At 65.7% G+C, this 21,369-nt stretch overlaps 1 protein-coding gene across 1 annotated transcript; it reads right to left on the bottom strand.

The window, feature by feature from the left end:
* Positions 1-1,016: 1,016 nt before the first annotated feature.
* On the bottom strand, positions 1,017-19,427 carry Gna11 (G protein subunit alpha 11). The gene is made up of 7 exons (XM_005332011.5): positions 19,245-19,427; positions 9,272-9,456; positions 6,842-6,996; positions 5,836-5,964; positions 3,443-3,572; positions 3,195-3,348; positions 1,017-3,084 (listed from the first exon to the last, which is right to left on the bottom strand). The coding sequence occupies exons 1-7, from the start codon at positions 19,378-19,380 to the stop codon at positions 2,894-2,896; spliced, it is 1,080 nt and encodes a 359-aa protein (XP_005332068.1). The 5' UTR covers positions 19,381-19,427; the 3' UTR covers positions 1,017-2,893.
* Between the last annotated feature and the right edge of the window lie 1,942 nt (positions 19,428-21,369).

Below are 21,369 nucleotides of genomic sequence, written 5' to 3'. Positions count from 1 at the left end.
CCTGCCAGGCTTGTCCTGCCCCCGGCCTCCTTAGGTAAGTGAGGCTCCTTCCCTCCCTGAAGGGCCCATCCAGAAGGGCCCTCGCCCACGGGCCCCCTCCTGCCTGGTGGGTGCTGAGTGCTGCCTCCCTCGCCCAGGGACACACTGGGCCCAACCGGGCCCAAGGACCAGACGCACAGGTCAGTGACGCTGGGGGAGGGAGAAAGAGAAGCTTCACCCGCTGCCAGGGGACGGGCCTGGCGCAGCACTGCGGAAACAGCTGGCGGTCCCCACCCGGACCAGAGCTGCAGCAGGGGTGTTCCCAGAGCTGAGGGCAGCAGCACCAGCAGCAGCATCACCCCAACCGCAGAGAGGAGACAGCCCAGGGCTGACCCACAGGCGCATGGCTAGTGCAGCCCATCTGCATGAAATATTACTCAGCCATGAACAGGAAGAAAATTCTGACACCTGCTACATATAACTTGCAGACAGTTATATGAGCCAGTCACAGGACATGCTGCAGGACCCACCCACAGGAGGTCCCCGGTGTCATCAGATTCAGACAGGAAGTGGCCTGGCGGGTCAGGGGCTGGGAGGGGCTGGGAGCTGGGGTGGGGTGGGGACTGGACGTGGTGACAGTTGCTCAACACTGCAAATGCGCTAATGCTGGGGAACTGGGCGCTAGGGCAGGTCAAATGGTAAGCTGCGGCGTGCGTTTTACCAGTTACAACCTCCCCCCAAAGGAAGTGACTAAATGGAGGCGGAGCAGCGGCCACTGGATCAGCAGCCTCCACCGCGGTGGGGAGGGGCCACCTGCCTCACGAGTGTCCTGGGAGTGGCTCTTGGGCCCAGTCCCCAAATAACGCGGCCTTGGGACAGGCGGGAAGTCAGGGGCCCAGCATGTGAGCCCCCAGGAGATGGACAGCGCACCAGAGCCAGGCGGGAGGCAGGAGGACCTGGGGCTGAGGCCGGGCCTGCTTGCGCCGCCCGCCCGCCCGCCCTTGGCGGGCACAGAAGCAAGGCAGCGGGCCACGGTGTGTAGGAACAGGGTTTATTTCAATTAAAACAATTCGCTTCAGAGAAAGATATGAAAAGTCGATTTCCATCAGGAACCTGGGGAGTAAGGGGTCAGGCCCCGACCTGCTGCAGGGACCCCGGCCCCTTGCCCAGCCCGAGGTTGGCATGGAGCCCGGAGCGCCCGGCTCCCCACTCTGTCCCCAGCTCGCCCAATACATGCACTTGGAATGACAAAGGGCTTAAAAACAGCACTTTACAGAATACTCTTTAAACAGGTCGGGGCCCACGTGGTCTGGGGTCAGGGCTCCGCTGTGCGCAGGTCCTGGGTGGTGGCCAGCAGCCGGCCACTGCCTCAGACTCCACAGCTGGGGCCTGGCAGAGGGCACCTGGGGGACAGTGCCCAGGCCAAGGCTCCCGTTGGGGCTGCTGACGACAGTTTATGGGGGGGACACCAGGGTCACCTCGCAGCCCAGCTGCCGGGGGCACATCAGGCGTGGCCCACCCCCATGGCCCGAGGTTGCTGCCCGGTCCTGCCCGGGGGGTGCTGGCGCAGGAGCTCCTGCCTTGGTCCTGCGGGCACCGGGGCCTGGCCGGGCCGCGGGCTTTGGCTGTGGCCTCAGGCGGCCCGGGAACACTTGGCACGCTGCCCCTCTGCGAGGGGTCAATACTTGGCTGGCAGAGGCGCCCAGGCCCCACGGGAGGGACCCTGCCCTCGGGCCACTGACAGAGCCCAAGTCCTCTTCCCTTCTGTGAGGCCAGGATGCCCCTCTGCAAGGACCAGGGCCCAGTCCCACCGCCAGGGCCCATGGCACAAACCCTTCTAGGCATACGCAGCCCAGGGATGGACCCGCCAAGGCAGGGACACTGTGCCCTAGGATGCGGCGGGCCCCACAGGCCACAGCCAGGGACACCCACTTCCACAGCCCCCTCAGCCCTCCCCAGAACTGCGGCGGGCTGCGGGCACAGGCGGCTCACGGCTGGCTTGCTCCTGTGCCCTCTCCCAGCACCAAAGCAGCAGCCTCCAAGGGTCCCGGCAGGGTGCCAGGACGACACCGTGACAACAGAGGGACGGCCACTTCCACCCTGAGCACAGCCCCTGCTCCGCCTGTCTCAGGGACCAGGCCCAGGACAAGGGCTGGGGCCTGGGGACTACCCTCCTGCGTCTGGCTAGGTGCAGGGGCGGCTGAGGATTGCACAGGGTCGGTCACGCACATGGCCACCAACAGTGATCCCCACCTTTCCTCTCTGCTTCTCGGGGACAGACCTGAGAAGATTCTGAAGAAGTCCCCACTCTGCCCTCACTTTCCAAACCGTGACCACAAAAAATGGAGCAAAATGAAGCCACAGGACCCGGAGCAGGCTCCCTGTCCCCGATGCCCCCAGCACCACCCCACTGCCCGCAGGACAGGCACCCGAGTCCCCCGCCCGGCAGGTGGGGCCGACGGCACCAGGCACGTGGGGTCTCCTCCGACCTGGGGCCCCGTGAGCTGTTTTTTTTCTTTTCCTCAAAAAACAAAAAAAGAACAAAAAGACCGCACAGACGTGTCTGCACGTGTACAGGTGAGGCACTTCCGGGGCGGGCGGCGGGTGCACACCCCCACTTCTTGGAGTCCAGGAGCAAATTACAGCGCAGGCCGCGAGGACGTCAATAACTTAGAGAAGTGGTAACGGGCCACGGCCCAGGACCCCACACCTCCCGGTGGGAGCCCAGGGCCGCGGGCGGCGAGGGCCCAGGGCCGGCTCTTGGCCACCGGCCTGCAATCTGTTTTCTGTTTAATCTTCTCTTTTCTTTTTTTTAGAAAAAAAACGAGCCACAGATCAAGGCCAGAAAGAGGCTGCGTGGCCCTGGAGGGCGCGAGGGAGCGGGAGGAGTGGGGCGTCCTGGCCGGCGGCCGGCTCACACCAGGTTGTACTCCTTGAGGTTCAGCTGCAGGATGGTGTCCTTGACGGCCGCGAACACGAAGCGGATGTTCTCCGTGTCCGTGGCGCAGGTGAAGTGCGAGTAGATGATCTTGTCGCTGTCGGGGTTCAGGTCCACGAACATCTTCAGGATGAACTCCCGGGCGGCCTGCGCGTCCCGCTGCGGCCCTGGGGCGGGCGGGCGGGCGTGAGGCCCCGCTCTGCAGCACCAGCCTCGGCCACCCGCCGCCCCCAGCCCCAGCCGGCCCTGCCCCCCCCCCCCCCGCAGGCAGGCTCACCGTCGAACTCGGGGAAGTAGTCCACCAGGTGGGAGCAGAGGATCTTGTCCTCCAGCAGGTCCTTCTTGTTGAGGAAGAGGATGACGGACGAGTTCTGGAACCAGGGGTAGGTGATGATGGTGCGGAACAGCGCCTTGCTCTCCTCCATGCGGTTCTGGGGGGATGCGCGTCTCAGGAGCCTGGCCGGGGCCACGGCCCGCGGAGCACGGCCAGACCCAGGCGGCGGCCAGGGCGGGGCAGGCGCTCACCTCGTTGTCCGACTCCACCAGGACCTGGTCGTACTCGCTGAGCGCCACGAGGAACATGATGGACGTCACGTTCTCGAAGCAGTGGATCCACTTCCTGCGCTCGGACCTCTGTCCCCCGACGTCCACCATCCTGCACAGAAACAGCCCACGAGCACTCAGCACGGGAGAGACGGCCCCGACCCTGTGGCTGTGGCTGCCACTGGACACTGCTCACGAGCCCAGGCCAGCAGGTGTGGCCGGAAGCCAGTGAGCGCCAGGAATTCTGCTCAGCCAAGGTGGCACCTCGGAGGGCACCCGAGGAGCCAGGCTGCTGCGGCAGGCCGAGGGGGCACGGGGCTGCGCCTCTCAGGAGACAACTCGGTCGGAGCGAGCCCAGAGGGGACCTTCCTCCCGGTGCCCTCTCCATGGCTGGCTGGAGCTGCGGACACAGAGGGTGACTGTCCCTGTCTCTCCAAAATTGTGACAAGTCCTGAGAGCAGAGCCCTGGAGAGTGCAGTGGTGGCTAAGCGGGGCACAGGTCCCAGGAGGCCCGACAGCACTGTGCAGGCAAAGCTGGATGGGCCCCTGGGACCTGCTGCCTCAGTCTGGAATCCCGGAGGACAGAAGGCCTCTCCTGGCCGTGGACAGTGGGCCAGGTGTCCACTGCAGCCAAGGGTGGCCTCGTCACTCCTGCAGAGGCCCCAGCGAATCCCAGCCCCTTGTCCAGCTGCCATGTGCCTTCCCGTCGGGATGTGGCAGCCACAGAGGCAAGGGGGGCCACCTGGGTGCTGGGAGGGGAGCGGGCACAGCTCCATCCAGCACAGGCAGGCGCCAACAGGTGGGCAGTGAGGGCGAGGGCCAGCTGGGAGACGCCTCTGGGAACAGCAGGCTGCGGGCGCTCCTCCTACCCCAGGATACAGGGACAGAGGCGTCACCTGGGGCCTGCGGAGGGACAGGCGGGCTGCAGACACCACTCCGGGGCTGGCTGGGCAGAGGGGAGCCTGGGGCAGGGTGTGCAGGAGCCCAGCAGTCACGGGGTGGGCAAGCCGGCAGGACTGAAGGGCAGGGTGGCCGCAGAGGGCCCGTGCCAGGACCTGGCCCAGCTGGGACTGCTGCCAGTGAAGTGTGGTCAGGGCCTTGGTGCTGGGCCACGGCCTCTCCCACCCTGAGGCGTTCCCGGTGCACAGGAGCCCCCGGGAGCCTTGTCTCCATCTGCGTCCCCTTTTGGGGTCGAGGATCTTCTCACAGCGGGGGCAACCAGGTGCCCCCAATGCCTCCGATCAGGGCCGGGCCATGACTTGGAGCCCAGGTCCTTGGCCAGCCCCCTGTGAACGCAGGGACAGGGCACTGCTGACTGGGTGCAGCAAGGCCCAGGCCGGGGAGGCCAGGGCGAGGCACCTCAAGGGGCCCGGGAGAAGTGCGGTGGGAGGAGCTGTCACCAAGCCCAGCCCGGGTGGCCTCAGATCCCACCAAGAAAGGACAACACGACCAGACACCTCCCCCTCACAACGAGGTGGACAGGCAGCTTGGGGGGTCCAGAGCACCTGGGCGACAGGGCAGCTCAGAGCTGGACCCGGCTCTGCCGGGGAAGGGCGGCAAGCGCCAACACCAGGGCCTGGGGCGGCCTGGGGCCACTGTGAGGACCCGTTGCTGCAAGGGGGCCAGCCCACTGCCGTGCAGGGCTGGGCTCCGTCCCCAGTGCCGGGAAGCAGGGTCCTGCTACAGATCAGCCAGGACGAGGGCCCAGGGGGGCTGGGGACCCCGTCTGATGACGGGCGTCCCAGTGCAGGGGCGATTTGACCTCAGACGCAGGGGGACGTGTGCAGATGGGGGCAGAGGTTGGGAGACCCCTCCACCAGCCCAGGGCACTGAGGCCACAGCCTCCACCAGACACTGAGGGGGCCTCAGGGTCCAGCCCTGCCACCCTGGACCTGGGACTTCTGCCTCCAGAGCTGAGGAAAGGAACACACTGGTCAGCGCTGCTCTGTCCCAGCAGAACCTGCACTCAGCCTGCCACCTGGTGGTCACTGGAGCCTCCGAGGGTGTGCAGACTCCCGAGGGCGGGGCGCATGTCCCCATGGGCAGCACCAGGCCCACTCCAGCTGTGTGACCCCCATGCACAGGGTCCAGTGAGGGCCCAGAGAAGACTCGTCCACCCACCGCTGGTCCACCAGCTGGAGTGGACCCAGAGCCCTTTACAGGACCCCAGGCCACAGGATACCTGCCCTGGGCCTGGAGCCCAAAGCTCCTTATCTGTCCACCCGCCCCAGGCCAGGCCCACTGCAGATCCCCCGAGAGCGGCTGGCCTCTGGCCCCCCAGGTCGTTCCTGGCCCCTCCTGCACGACAGTCTGCCCCAGCCCAGGGGCTGGCCCTCAGCCCTGGTCTGGGGAAGGGGCAGCGCCCTGTGCCGCACCTGAAGATGATGTTCTCCAGGTCGAAGGGGTACTCGATGATGCCAGTGGTGGGCACACGGACCCGCAGCACGTCCTGCTGGGTGGGCAGGTAGCCAGAGGTGGCGATGCGGTCCACGTCAGTCAGGTAGCTGAAACACAGCAGGCAGGGCTGCTGCGGCCACTGCTCAGGAAGGGCAGGGCCGGCACTGCGCGCAGGGCCAGGGCCAGGGCCAGGGCCAGGCTGGGGAGGGGAGGCTGCCCGCCCCACCCCCACCCGGACCCGGGGGCAGGAGCCACAGGCTCTTCCTTAGGTCTGGGACTCGGCAGCCGGGCCGTGCGTGGGCAAGGACATTCAGAGGCCTGTCTTGCTAAGTATCCACCTGTTATTTAGGACAGCTACAGACTCACAAGGAGGGTGGCCTCCCACAGGGAGCCCCGCTGCCCGTGCCGGCTGCTCGTCTCATGCCTCCTACAGGCTGCGGCGCAAGCTGCTGTCCGGGTATCTCTGTGTCACCCCCACAGGGCTGGCTCCTCGGGCACACTGCGTCCCTCCCTTAGGTGGGACTCCTTGGGACCTGTCCTCCAGGGCTCCCTGGGCCAGGCCGGCTCCTCAGTCCTCCCAGGGGTCTGCTGCTGTCTCTGCCAGGCTGCACACCCAGGTGTCATGGACTCTGACCCAGAGCCCTGCTGGTCAGGGCTCTACCACGGTCCCCCCAGAGTGGGGCAGGAGGCTGGCAGCCCACCCTGTCCTTGGAGATCCTGCAGACTGAGGCCCCTGCTGGGAGGTCAAAAGGGGCAGCTCAGCGGGGCCAGGAGGGGGTAGGGGCAGCCCGGCAGGGCCCGGCCCAGGCCCAGGAGCTCACTAAAGCATAAGCCACCTCCCGCCTAGGCCAGGAAGATGGGGTCCGGACGACCAGTAGAACACGGCCCGCCTGCCCCTGGTGGGCGACGTGACCCTGCAGGACGACGCGCAGCAGGCTGGGTGGGCTGCTCCCCCGCCTCCCGGCCGAGCCCACCCGCACTCACTACTTGGCCGAGTCCGAGAGCTGGAACTCCCTCCTGCGGTCGTAGCACTCCTGGATGCCCGGGTCCCCCCACAGCGTCTTGATGGCCTCCACGTACTGCTGCTCAAACGTCGTCACCTTCTCCACGTCCACCTCCCGGATCAGGAGGGCGTTGGCCTGCGGAGGAGGAGGGGAGGCCAGAGCTCAGGCAGGGGCATGTCCAGGCCCCAGCCAGGTGGACAGAGCGCTGCCCATGCAGAAGAGGAGCCCAGGGTGGGTGTTCTGAGGACACCCGTCCTGGAGCAGGCAGGCCCTGGCAGACACGGCCTGGCCGCCAGGCCCCGCGAGGCAGCTCCCCGGGCTCCCAGGCTTCACATGGGCCCCGGATTTGCTCTTAGCACAGGGAGGACAAGGGGACCAGAAACCAGCACACACGTGAATAGACACGCTCCTGAACCACGAACCACAGCAAGCCCTTAAAAGGAGACTCAGCCCGACATGACGCCAGGACAGACGGATGAAGCCCCAGGGGGCGATGGCACCACCACATGCCACCTCCACCTCCCCCAGAGGGGCCGGGACGCTGCCCTCACAGGCCCCAGTGCACAGGGTGAAGCCGAGTCAGAGGGCTGTGCAGCCCGGGGTGCCCAGGCCTCACGCTCTGCCAGCACCAGCCGCACCACACCCGGCCCCAGAGCGAAGTTGGGGGGGGGGCGTGCCCGCCAGGAGCCCGGTGGGCACAGGGCGGCGGAGGCCAGGCCGCTGGCACACGCCGCACACTCAGGCAGGTGCTCGGTGCAGGGCAGGCCCTCGGCAGAGGTCCCCGTGCTCCACACGCCTCTCCTCAGACACGGTGGCCACGCCTGGCCGTGGCATGGCTGAGGGGCTGGGCAGGGTACACCTAGCGGGACCCCAAAATGGAAAACAAGGGAAGCCCTGCTGGGCGCAGAGCTCACTGGGCTGTCCTCTCGGCCCTGTCCACCGCGTCCCCGCCCTCCACACCCCTCAGTCTGGGCCAGGACAAGCCACTGAAGGACGAGCCAGCACCGGGGGCGGGAGCCGTCTCTTCCCCCAGAGGCCTTGCCAGCTTCGCGGTGGCCTGAGCGTCTCCACTTGTGTGCCACAGGCAAAGCTGCCACAGGCAGCATGGAGCCAGGGTGCGTGCCAGTGGACCTGTGCCCCCACACGGCGCTGTCCTGCCGCGGTCGGGTCCCAAGGGTCCACAGCCCGAGGAGCACCCAGCCTCTCTGCAGCGCGGCTGCAAGACAGCAGACCTGGGCAGGGGCAAGGCCAGGCCCCGCCAGAGACCCCACGGGGCCCACGCACGACAGCGAGGCCCCGCCCCACCCCAGTGACCTGGAGTGGGGGGCTCGAGTCCAGGAGCCATCCAGACCTGGGGAGGGCCTGCAGACGCCAGGTACATAGGTCCAACAGTGTCTGCCCCCCAGGCCAAGGTCAGCCCAGGCCAAGCCTCAATTTCTGGGTGAAGTCTGATCCCTAAAACACATCTGCGAGACCACTCGGCACGCCCACCCAGCAAGGCCAGGACCTCTCCACCAGGGCCGCCTGAAACGCGGAGTCCTCAGAGGCTCCAAGCCCAGGGGACCCAGAGACAGCCACACGGAGCACGCCCAGCACGGCCCGGAGCAGCCGCGGGCGGTCCTCACGTCCACCAGCGGACGAACACGGGCACGGGGCGTCTCACCCTCACGCTGGAGCGTCACTTGGGTGGGAGCAGGAGCAAGGTGGCAGCTCCAGTGTGAAGGGACCTGCGGACCTGGTGCTCAGTGACAGCCAGACACAGAAGGCCTCTGCGTGTGACCCAGTGACAGAGAGCCCAGGACAGCAGAGTCCAGAGATGGGACATGGGCTGCGGGTGCAGGGCTGGGGAGGGGCAGGGCGACTGTGGGGATGGCGTTTCCGGTTTTATAATTTATTTTCCAGCCGTCGATGACCTTTATCTTATTCATTATCTACACGCGGTGCTGAGGACCGAGCCTGGCCTCCCGCGTGCTAGGCGCGCTCTGCCGCTGAGCCCAGCCAGCCCCAGGTTTCCTTTTGGGGTGATGGAATGTTCTGAGACCACATCGTGGTGCTGGCTCACGACTGTGTGGACGTGGTAGAAGCCACCGAGCCGTGCTCTTCAAGCAGGTGGGCACAGGTGAGCGTCACACCCTGCAGCTGCACCTTGCGGGGTCACCACGAGGCCGTGTGCCGTGTGAAGGAAGCGCCTGGCAGGCTCACGGGCTACAGAGGGTCAGTTCCTGGGAGCCTCTCTGCCCATTCCCCAGGGGGCCTGGGCGAGGCAGTTCCCTGCAGGGAGCCAACAGCCACTTAAGGGACACAGGTGGTGCCCATCACAGCACCTAGCCGGCACCCAGGGCACTGCTATGCAGGCTGGTGGCGGCAGCAGCGGGCCTCCAGGGACCCCGCGCCCCGGGCTGCAGCTCACCTGGTTCTGCTCGTACTTGTAGAGGATCTTGAGCGTCTCCATGGCGCGGATCATGGCCTGCATGGCGGTGAAGATGTTCTGGTACACCAGCTTGGTGAAGCCCCGCTTGTCCTCCTCCGAGTAGCCAGCGCCGTGGATGATGCGCATCTGCTTGATGAAGGTGCTCTTGCCGCTCTCGCCCGTGCCTGCAGGACAGGGGGGGTGAGCCCAGGGCCCGCAAGCCAGGCCGCTGTCCAGTCCTGGCACATGGGGTGCTGTGGTGGCACCGCACCATGCCGCCAGCCCGTGCCGCGGACGCAGAGGGTGAGGCCGGCTCCCAGAGGGTCAGGTTGGCTAGCTACTTCCCCCAGGGGCAGCAACACCCTCCGCCACAGCTGCCCAACCTTAAACTTGCCTCCTCCAGAGCATCCACTGTGGAGGGCCAACCACCACACCCACCAACACCGTCCCGGGCAGGGGCTGGGGGAGGTGGGAGTGGCTGGTGCACTCTCCTCTGCTCCCCTACCCTGCAGAGAAGGGTAAGGCACCAGGAAGGCACCTTCTAGGGCAGCGTCCCCCTAGGCACTGCTGATGTCTAGGGACGGGGCATTTTCTGGAAGGACATCCTGGGCACTGAGAGTCCTGGGCAGAGTCCCTGGCCTCCACCTGCTGTCGGGAGCTCCCCAACTTGTGACATCCAGAAATGTCCCCAGACATCACACCAAGCACTCTGAGGGCAGAACGCCCATTACTGCCTCGATCTGCACACTGGTTTGTGGGAGGAACATTTGGCCAGGGGGGGACGGGGCACCCTCTGAAGCCAGCACCCAGACCTGGGACCATGGGGGGCATGGGAGCAGGTCAGCCCTCGCTGAATTCAAATCAATGCCCGAAGTCCCGAGTCACAGATGCCTCAGCTCTAAGATGGCAAGTGGGACCCCAGGTCCACCACACAGAGTCCCACGGCACCGAGGGGTGACGACACAACGCCACCTGCTGCCCATGGGTGTCCTCCAGAAGCAAAAGGAACCTTGCCTAGGGACAGTGACTGATTACCACCTGCACCTGGGATAAGGGTCACTCGGTGTTCAAGCCAGGACGGCGAGGACCCTCCACACACGGGTGGCCTTTCCACAGAAGACAGTTCTGGGTCTCGTGCCCTGTGCTAACTGTGACCAAGCAGAGGCCAGGAGAGGCCGGGGCCAGCAGGAGCCGTGTGCAGGGCCTCTGGCAGCCCAGCGCACCCGGCCACCGGTGGGCAGAACCTGCAGGGCCGCAGCCCAGGTCCGGTGCTAGGGCGTCAGCTGAGCAGCACAGTGGGGTTCCCTCCCACAGGGGCTGCGGCCGGGTCTGCTGTTTCCCAGAACCCCCGGCCACCATCACATCCTGCCACCCAGCACCTCGGAGCTCAGACGCCTGGGTCCTGCCTGGGCCTCACATCCCCCAGGTGTGGCCTGGCGCCCGGGCTCCTGTGAGCAGAGGCCCCTCCCGAGGACGCCTCTCACCGGGCCAACTCACCCGGGCGCTCACACCACCACAGCTGTCACCAGGGAAGGGCCACGTGCACGGCACAAGGAGGCGTGTGCCCCTGTGCTCTGGCCTCATCCTGAACTCGTCCACAGCGTCCCGCCCACCCCCCTCCTGGACCACGGGAGGGACTGCCTGGGACCCCGAGCTCCTCACGCCACCCCAGAGCAGACCTGCGCAGACAGTGGCAGGGGCTCCACTCCCGACTGCTAGGAATGGGGCCACCCGAGGTCCCCCAGCAGGGACCACTCAGCCCGCACCTCAAGTGGCAGAAGGGGGCGGCGCTGGAGCACACACAGGGCAGGGCAGGGGAGGGCAGGGCAGGCGGGCCTCCAGGAGCTGCCGCAGCACCAACGCGACACCCAGGACTCCCAAATGACAACCGGGGCCTGAACGTCTGTGTCCCCAGAGCAACGAGCAGAATCCTCGGCCCGAGCCCAAGCCCCAGCACTCAGAGGGGAGGCGGAGGGAGGGGCCCTCAGAGTGCAGAGGGCGCGAGCTGCCTGCCCCCACACCAGCACACTTGAGGACGCGGGGACACGGGGCCCTGTTTGGGCCTCCAGCATCTACAAAAAAGCACGTAGCCAGCGGCATTCCCCCAGGGACCCCCACACGGAGACGACAGAACTCAGAGACGGAGGGCATGGTGGCGGCAGTCAGACAAGGGGACACCAGGGCCTGGGGTCACACCTCTCCCCTCTGAGGGGGAGCACACAGGCAGCCCCGAGGGTCCCAGCTCAGCAGGACTGCGCCCCCACCACCTGGGGGCAGGTGCCCTGTGCAGTGGGCTGCCCCAGGTCCTTGCCCTTCCCAGCGCACAGCGAGAGCCTGGGCGGGAATCTAGCCCCAGCTCGCAGGAAGCCAAGGGAAGCGGCCCTCCTCCACAGGGCACAGGACCCCTGCCCTGCAGCCAGGCCTGGCCAGGGCTCTGCCACCAGCCCCTGCACAGCCAGTCCTCGCAGCACTCCCAAAGGAGCTGCAGGACGCGGCCCCTCCTGTCCCTGGCCCAGCCCCCGGCACGAGCCAAGCCTCAAGGTCTGGGGCACCCATATCACCAGGAGGCCCCACACAGCCACAGGCAGGCGCTCTGCCACCCCGGTCACAGTGCTGCCTCTGCTGCCCAGGAGCCTGCAGGACACCCGGGCAGGCTCACCATCACCACTAGAAGGGTCTGAGCCCAAGATGACGTCCAATGAGCCAGAAAGCCACACTGTGCCTCAAGCAGGTGGCTAGACAGGCCAGCCAGGAGCTCTGCAGTCCACAGGCGGAGGGGAGAGCGCACGGGGGAACCGCACGGGGGTCCCACAGGTGACACGACAGCCAAGGCAGTGACAGAATGGCCTGAGTCACAGACTGATCTCCGCTCCACTGCTGGGGGCTGTAGTCAGGACTGCCACCCACCCCAGGACCCTGGTAGGGGCAGGCCTCCCTGGTACAGTGAGGACCCCAGACCCCTCCCCCAGTCACCCCACACCTGTTTTTGAGCCCCCTGGTCCCTGCAAGCTGGGGCTTATGGTTCTGAAGCCCCCTTAGAGTCGGGAGGCCTGGAGAGTGCCCAGTCCTGCCCACCTGAGCCCAGCCGGGGCGTGTGAGCAGGACACTGGGCTGGGCAGTGACGGCTCTCCACCCTGAGATGGCCACCTTCACACAGAAGGGTTCCCTGGGTCTGGGGTGGGGCTGCAGTCCGCACAGGCACACTGCTCACCCCAGGCTGCTGTGGGGCATGATGGCCAGGAACAGGGGCAGAGGAAGGGGCGGCTCCCACCACTACTTTGGGAATACGCCCCCCAATGACCTAAAACCCTCCCCCAGGCCCCGCCTCTTAAAGGCTCCATCCACCCACACACTATCCAGGGACCACCAAGTCTTGAACACCTGGGCCTTTGGGGAACATTCTAGAACCAAACTACAGCACCTCCCAAGTTTTGGGGACAGAGACTACCTGTCCAGCTCCCCACTGTCACCCGTGAGGCTCAGCTAGTACAACCAAGGGGGGTCAGGAGACACAGACCGCCTGTCCCATCCCTCACAGGAGTCGCCTCGTCCCGTCAGAGGACCCGAGCAGAGTGCAGCCCAGGAGGCAGGCAGCCCCACAACACAGTCCCCCAGCAGTGCCCGCCACCGCCCACCAGGCACAAGCACCCTTCCTGGCCCCAGGGGTCAACAAGCAGCAACCGTCAGCAGGCCAGGTTCCAGAGACCCCACAGGACACAGGGGCCCATGCGGCAGTGGAGGGGACCACTGCCCCTCAGTGCAGACCCCTTGAAGAATGACCAGGAGGTAACACAGATGGTGCGCCTCGGCATGGCCACACCCATTCAGGCTGCCACCCTCGATCCTCACTGTGGTCCCAGAGGGAGTCAGCCAGGACAGAAGCCCCGAGACAGAGCAGCTCGGCATCTCCCCAGCGTACTCCCTGTGGGGACACTAATGGGGGACACCCACATACCAGGGCTGCTCCAGCCGCGTTTCAGCAAGGGTGAGCAAATAAGCCGCAGCAGAGAGGGTCGCGGTGGAGAGGGTGGGGAAGACAGCCCTCCGGAGGCCGCGGCTCAGGCCGGAGGCAGAGGGCGGCTCTCCAGGTGCCACGCCCACTCAGGCTGTGTCCTGTGGTGGACGAGCACTGCTCCCTTCTGGCAGATGAGAAACAGGCCGAGTGATAGCAAAAGACGGGCTCTCTCCCACTCTGGGTGGCACAGGCAGCCTGAGCTCAGGAGACACTCAGGAATTAGTAAGAGGCTGTCCCTGGTCCCACCTGCATGTGGACTGGTGCAGAGGGCCACAGATGGTTGGTGACAGGGCCACGGTGAGCTCGGGGGCGGCAGGAGTCAGGAACCCGGGCTATGCCCCTCCGTTTCCTGAGTGGATGGGCTTCAGCCAGTCAAAGTCCTTCAACAAGCACCTGGAGCCCCCAGGGCTCGGGGTCCACATCCAGGGCAGAGGGCTCAGAATAAGGCTGACCAACAACAGAGAGCAGGGAGGGACCCTGAGACAGGTTGTGCTGGCTGAGGACACCACCTCAGGGACAGAGGGCCGTGTCCGGGGTATCGTCGTTGCACGACTGGGAATGCTCCTGGCGCAGAGTGGGCGCGGCCAGAGGCACTGCAGTGCCCGGGATGCCGCCGGGGCTGACCCGCCACCCTGTCCACAGGCCCAGGTGTGCTGTCAGCCCTCCCAGACCCTGGGCTCTTCCTCCAGGAATCAGCCCTCGTGGAGGGCTGTGGCCAGGCTCACGCTGGGCACTATGCAGCCATGTGACACCCTGACAGCAGACGGCAGCGCTGTGTGCTCACGGGACTGAATGTAGGTCCCCTGAGCTCAACCTCTCCCCTCGGGGAAACCGAGGCACAGGCTGTGCTGTCACAGCTGCAAGTGGCAGAGGTGCCTCTGAACCACACAAAACCCAGACTTGGGGACATCTGGAGGACCCAGGAGGAGCAGGGTGCTCCACCCAGTTACGCCACCCCTAGGACCAGAAAGCCACCAAAAGCACAGAGGCAGTGCAGAAAAGGGTCGAGGGAGAGGAGGGGGCAGGGGCACAGACAGGCGACCAGCTGGGAGCTGAGTCCAGGGCAGCACGTTCAGATGGTGTGACGACCCAGCAGTGGCCTTCAGAGGACTGATGATGCTGCAGCCAGGGGGCAGGGGACCCAGGGTGAAAGCCCAGGCCTCGAGGCCACAAGCACACAGGGCCCTAGGGTGGCACAAGCCCCAAGCCAGTGACCCGGTGCTCAGAGGCCCGTGCTATGAGCCGCTGGAGTCCTGCCACACTGCAGTACCCCCCGGGCGCCCCAACAGCATCTGCCGTAGGGAGATACGCACCCTGCTGGGGACCCTGTTTGGCTGCAAAGAAGGGACAGCTGGCCGGAAGGGCCTCGCCACCTGCCTAAGGTCTGTCTGACACGACTGCACAGGGACTCCCACACTCCCGCGCCAGCGCCCTCTCCCATGGTGCAGCAGGGTCCTGGTCCCCGACAGAGCAGGGCTCCACAGCAAAAGTCAGCAGTGAGCCCCCTGTGGCTGGGGTCAAGGACAGCAGCTGGCAGTGCTGAGGCAGGAGGTCCAGGCAGGGACAGCACAAAAGACCTCAGTGACCCAAGGATGCCGAGCTTGGGGCCCATGGCCTACACCCAACCCACCTGGGACCCCAGGATGAGCCTGGCCACGGAGGAGGGACACCACTTCACCTGCTGCGTTGGGAGGCCCAGACTCAGTCCAGCTGGGCCGGGCCGCCCAGGGGAGAGGGCAGCTGAGCAATCGGGCCTCCTGCTGCCGGCTCTGTTCCTGTTTTGGTCCTGGGGATTGAGCTGAGGGGAGCTCTCCCAGTGAGCCACGTCCCCAGGCCTCTCCTTCTTACTCTGAGACAGGGCCACCGTGTTGCCCAGGCTGGCCTCCAAGGTGCCGCCGTCCTGCCTCACCCCGAGTTGCTGGGACGACGGGGTGCCCCGCCACACCCAGCGGGAACTGAATCTCAACGTAAAGGACGTAGGGGCGCATCCTGGGTGAGTCCTGGCCCTCTGCAGCGTGTCCAGGGTGGACAAGGCCATCTGAGGAGCTTCCTGCTTCCACAGTCTGTGGGGGCGAGACACAGGGCCCTGCCAGAAGCCAGTAACCTGGATGTGCCCTCCCCCAGGGAGGCACGCCCAGCCCCCTCAGGGATCCTGGGCTTTGGCTGCCCACGGGGGCGGGACCTCAGGGCACAGTGTTCCCTGCCTCAGTTCCCCCCACAAACTTGCCAAGGCCAGGCAGCGGCCTCCTGGGACTCTTACCACCAAGTGACAGAAATGCAGCAGCCAGGCTGCAAGGGCAGGGACAGAGGCAGAGGCCTGGCGGCCGGATGGGAGCCCAGCACCCAGCTCCCCAGGGCCTCTGCTCCTTCATGCTGGCCTCCTGGGGGCCTGGCACAGGGGCTGGACAGCACACTCACTGAACAGACAGTCCCCATCTCCCTGGCCCACTGCTGGCGGTCATTGCCACTGACGAGAAAGTCAGGAGAGGACAGGGACAGCACCGCGAGTAAAGTGGAACATGTGTACGTGTCCTCCCGTGTTCTGAGCAATGAAACACATCAACAGAACTACTCCACCACAGCCGTCACCAGAACTCCCCACAAGGTGACACACACTGTCACACAGCCAGCACTTTATACCATATGCCACCGTGTGACAGGGATCCTCAAGCAGGGGCGCTTTGCCTCAGGACACACTAGTCATCATCTGGACTCTTGGTGTGGAGCAGGCAGAGGCCAGGACACTGTCCATACCTGCAGTGCCCAGGACACCCAGCCCCGAGAACAGCCAGCCCAGCGTCCAGTGCTAGGGAAGTGCTGCCCGGAAGCCCCGCCCAGCTGAGCAGCCTCACAGGTCACAGGCTGCTGGGAGCAGTGAGGGGCAGGGGCCCAGGAGCTCCTCCCCAGCGACCTCTGCCTGATGCACAGCAGGTGCTAAGGCAGCACTCAGCCCTGCCTGGGAGCCTGGAGGAGCGCAGGGCAGGCCCTGACACCCCACCCTGCAACTCAGCCAAGGAGCCATGGGGGACCAGGGAGGGAGTTCCAGGGACAAGCAGGCCCTGCCTAGTTCCATCCCTGGCACCAGGGCCATGTGGCTGCCACTCAGAGGCAACTGAAAGCGCCATCAGCTGTAGGCTGTCACCACCTGCTACAATTGGGAGCAGCCCCCAAGGCTGGGGAACCTCAGAGTCCCACCTGCAATGTATTCCCCCAAATGGGGACAATCAGTGTACTCAGGCTGGCTTACTGGGAAAGCGAAATAAGTCCCCACAGAGGGCACAGGCTGTGCAGAGGGGCACTTAACAGCGAGTCCCAGCCCCTGGTCACGGAAGTCCTCCAGCAAGGGCCCTCAATCTGGATTGAAAGGCTCCTCAGATGGGAAGTTTGCCCAGAGTCTCTGCATCCCAACACCCAGGCACGGCCACTTCCTCTGCAGAGGCCCCCATCCCCGGCAAGTCCCGGGCCTCCGTGTCACGCTCCCGCCCGCTGCACCCGCGCACCCACTCTCCCACCTGCCCGCCTGCCCTGAACCTGGCATCGGCTCACAGGATGCCCCTTTTACAAGCTGGGGGGTGGGTGCTGCTAGGGTCACCCAGCAGGGGAAGGGAAGGACTGCAGACAAAGGTGCTCTGCCCAGGTGGGCACTGAGGACAAAGGCCGGGGTGGGCTCCATCCTTCCAGGTCCACTGCGAGGCTTTCAGCCCAAGGCTGGCCTCAGCAAAGCTGCACACAGGGGCCTGGCGGCAGCCTTGAGCCCGTCGACCTCAAGCCCAACCATCAGGCTCAGAAGCTGGGGTCCACAGGAGAGGACGGGCCTGGAGGCCCCAGAGCCGCAGGGCAAGGCATCTGTACTGTCCTTCGATGCACATCCTGTCTCCTACCCCAAAAGAAAGCCTCCCACCCACTCCAGAAGTCAGCCAGGACCCCGCGGCCCTCCACAGGTCACGCTCCTGCCTGCCCGCCCTTCCTGCAGAGACGGCCACCGGGAGCCTTAGGTGAGCACACATCTGAAGTTACCTGGAAGCCGCTTCAAGCAAGGAACCTCTGGAGCCTGGGCCTGGTGCCCATCCAAGCCAGAGTGCAACACGTCCCCTCTGCCACTGGGCTCAGCTCCTCTAACTATGTGGTGTGCCCACCGCAGGACAGCCTCTTTCCCCAGGACACCAAGCCCATCCAGGCTGCCTATGGGCACAGGGCACACGTGCCCAACCTTCCCCAGGAGCCTGGGAAGGAAGGAGGCGGAGGCAGACAAGGCAGGACCTCTGTTTTGTAAACCACCGAAAGGGCCAGTCCTCCCCTGGCCCTTATCTGCGCCCTTATTTGGGGTGACAACACAGACAGCTGGGTCGATTGGCTCCCAGCGACAGGTGTTCCTTGAGGAGATGGAGACGGGGGCCTCCCTACAGGGTGTGGTGGCTCCACCGGGACGCCAAGGACAGGGACCATGGAAGGCCAAGGAGGTGGCCATCTGACAACCCATGGCTGCCTCCTCCCAGCAGGGTGCAATTCCATGCAGAGGGACTCAGTTTCCCCACCAAGGGAGGGGGGCAGGGGAATGGCATCAAGGGGAAGGGCGATGGGGCACAGCAGAGTCTGGAGGGGGACAGCCGAGTCTGCAGTGAACAGGACTCCCCCTGATGGGACGTGTCCAGGCAGGACCGGGGAGGTGAGGGTAAGTGTCCTGTGGATCACAGCCAAAGGTCTAGCCCTGCAGAGACATGGGGACAGCGAAAGGGAGACACTATGGAGCGGGTCAGAGGTCAGCCCTGGGCAGAGAGGGGCTGTCACAAGACACAGAGGGCAGACCCCCAAAGGTCCTGGGGGCCAATGTGAACAGCAGATCCAGGGGGCTGCCCAGGAACCCAGGATGCAGGGACCTGACGTGGACAGCAAAGGCAGGAGCTAACTCCGGGGGCACTCAGGCTGGCTTACTGGGAAAGTAACTGCCCAACCTGGACAGCAGAAGCAGGAGACTGGGCCGTCAACACACACAGAGGCTGACCACAAAGAGTTCCAGGGGCTCTGGCATGAACAACCCAGAGGGATCCAGGAGCCTTACCTGGACAGTATGAGCAGGGGCTGACCACAGAGAACTATAGGCTAACCCCCCAAAGAGCAGGTCATCATGGACAGCATGGTAAGAGCTCGTCACAGAGGGATCCAGACTATCCTGGACATCACAGCAGGAACAGGCCACAAAAGAAACTGGACTGACCATCAAATAATCAAAGCCACCCTGGACAGCTAGGGCAGAGGCTGGCCACACAGAGATCTGCAGCAGAGCTGACCACCACAGACAGAGGTTCACCACTGCAGGCCCAGGTCAGCCCGTGCAGGGACTGACCCTTCAGGAATTGAGGCAGGGCTGACTACCACTGGTAGATGCTGACCCTGGAAGGATGGGGGTAACTGACCACCACTGGCCAATAAAAACACCGCAGGATCTGCAGCAAACCCACCCTCGGCTGCCCAACACAGCAGGGGCAAGGCTGACCCTTCAGGGACCTGGAAAAGGGCGGATCACCACAGGCACGGACTGACCACTGAGACTGGGACTGCCCTGCACAACTGAGGCAAGAGATGACCCTCTGGGGATATGGGGAAGGATGACCACCATGGGCAGTGCTGACCATCTAAGTATTGGAAGCACTCGTCCTCTGGGGAGAGTCAGGCTCACCACCGGGACAGGGCTTGCCCTCCAGGATCAGAGCAGGACTGACCAGCGGGAGTCAGACAGGCTGGCCACTGTGACAGGGCTGACCATGGAGGGGTCTGGAGCAGAGCTGACTGTCCAGGGACCCTGGGAAGGCTGATCACCAGGGCAGGGTGACAGTCCAGGGAGCCAGAGCAGGGCTGGCCCCCTGGGCCCAGGACCGACCGTGCAGGGGTCCAGGGCAGGGGTGACCACGCAGGGCCGGAGGCCCCGCTGGCCTCGCGGTCCGGGCCGGCCCCACTCACCCAGCAGCAGAAGCTTGAGCTCGCGCCGGGCGTCGCGCTTGTCCCGCCGCAGCTGCTTCTCGATCTCGGCGTTGATGCGCTTCGACTCCTTCACCTCGTCGCTCAGGCAACACGCCATCATGGACTCCAGAGTCATCGTCCCGGCCCCGGCCGCCGCCGGCCGCCCCCGCCGCCGCCCCCCGGCCGCCCGGCCCGGCCCGGCCCGCCGGAGCCGCCTCGGCCGCGCACGGCCGCGCCCTGGGCCCGGCCCCCGCTCGGCCGCCGCCGCCGCCGATCCCCGCTCGGCCGCGCCGCCGCGGACCCCGCCGCCGCCCGCGCCGCGCCGCCGCCGCCGCCGCCGCCGCCAACCGCAGCCGCCGCGACGAGCGACGGCGCCGGACAACCTAAGCCACTGGGCGCGCGACGGGCAGGCGGCGCGGCCAATGGGAGAGCGGCGGCCCTGCGCGCGCGCCACGGGGCGGGGCCAGCGGCCGCCGGGGGGCGGGGAGAAGCGCGTGGGGGCGGGGCGCGCGGGCGGGGCGGGCGCGTTGGGTTGCGCCGACGTGGGAAGGGGCAGCGCCGCCGGGAGCCGGGCGAGGCCGCCCGGGATTGTGGGAATGCGGCGGACTGGGCCTCGACTCGGCCCCCCTCGGGCGCGCTCGGGCGGGTCTGTGCGGCCTGCGGTGCCGGGAATCACCTGGCCTGGGGCGCCTGGCTGCCTCGAACAGGCATTAATGGGCGCCTGCTGTAAGCTAGGCACTAATGCAGCGCTTGCCTTCACACCAGACAGACGCAAGCAGGAACAGAGTGCCTACTGTTTACCGAGCATTGATGTAGTACCTGCTAAAGAAGAGGCCCCCATCAGGCATTAATGCTGTGCCTGCCATATACCACCGGCAGAGCAGGAGCACGAACAGAGCGCCTAGTGTATACCAGGCACATGCCTGGCATCAGTGGAACACCTGCTGTATACCAGGCACTGCCTCTGCCCCCTAAACCAACACAGTGAGCTGACCTGTTGGTCCTCATCAGGGCAGGTGAAACCAAGCTTCGGCCAGAATCTGCAGAAACATCAACTGTTCCTCCCACGCCCTTGACTTTGCCTTGCCTCTCCCGCCTCCTGGCCCAAGGCCTGCAAGCTCTGTCCCCCCAAAGGCCTTCTGGGGACACCCTTCCTGACCCCTCAGCCTGTGTTCCTCGGGTGGCTGGATGCAGCCTGGGGTTCCCAGCAGGGCTGGCCGGCGGCCACCGTGGTCACTTCTGGCTGCCGCCAGCTCTGGTACTGCAGATCTCAAAATGGCTTTCACATTTAAAAATAGAAGGACATTCTGAGACACGTGAAATCCAAATTTCAGCGTCCACAAGAAAGGTGGACTGGAGCTGGACTACAGCCTCAGTGACCGGTGGACTCCCGGGTGGGGGCGTGCGGGCCAGCCCTAAAGGGGTCTCTTTTTTGGGGACTGGAGATGGAACCCAGGGGCCCTACGGCTGAGCTCCTCTGAAACACTTTCTCTCTGGCCTTTGACAGAAAGAAACCTCAGCACACAGCAGAGCCCGTCACTGTGCTGGGGCAGAAAGCTCCTTTCACAGAGGAGTAAACTGAGAGGTTCCCTGACCGGGCACCTGTGTCCCCACCTGGCTGACCGGCTCTCTGCCCCCCTGGCCCTGCCCCCCCGCCCTGGCCGGGTTCCCAGGGCGGGCGCCCGTCAGCCCTCTTGGTGCCGTACCTTGTCCACGGCTCTCAGCGTCTTGAGATAAGTGGGGAGGGGGGGTCAAAGTCTGCGTTTATGGGCTGATTGGGGGGGCCCTTATCTCCCTGAAACTCTGGGGCCTCCATTCTCACCTCAGCGGGGTGCAGCCCCGTCTGGGGCTCCTGGTCCCCCACAGATGGATCTCAGCCTCAGACAGAACGTACCACCCAGGGCACAGCTGGAGAAGAACACTGTCACCCAGACCGCTCAACAGGCCACCTCCCGCAGGGCCCTCCCCGAGCCCCAGAGCCCTGCACCCCGCCCCGGAACCTGCCCCAGAGCCCCTCGGGCTGCAGTCCCCTCTCCACCTGCTCCTGGCCCTGGACTCCGGCCCCAGCTGGGAGGGGTTCCTCTTGTCACTGCTGCATCTAGGATCCGGCCCCCAGTGCTCTCAG

The sequence above is a fragment of the Ictidomys tridecemlineatus genome, chromosome 2, assembly GCF_052094955.1.
Source record: "Ictidomys tridecemlineatus isolate mIctTri1 chromosome 2, mIctTri1.hap1, whole genome shotgun sequence".
In the NCBI taxonomy this organism is placed as follows: Eukaryota; Metazoa; Chordata; class Mammalia; order Rodentia; family Sciuridae; genus Ictidomys; species Ictidomys tridecemlineatus.
This window is presented reverse-complemented; position numbering and strand designations above follow the sequence as displayed.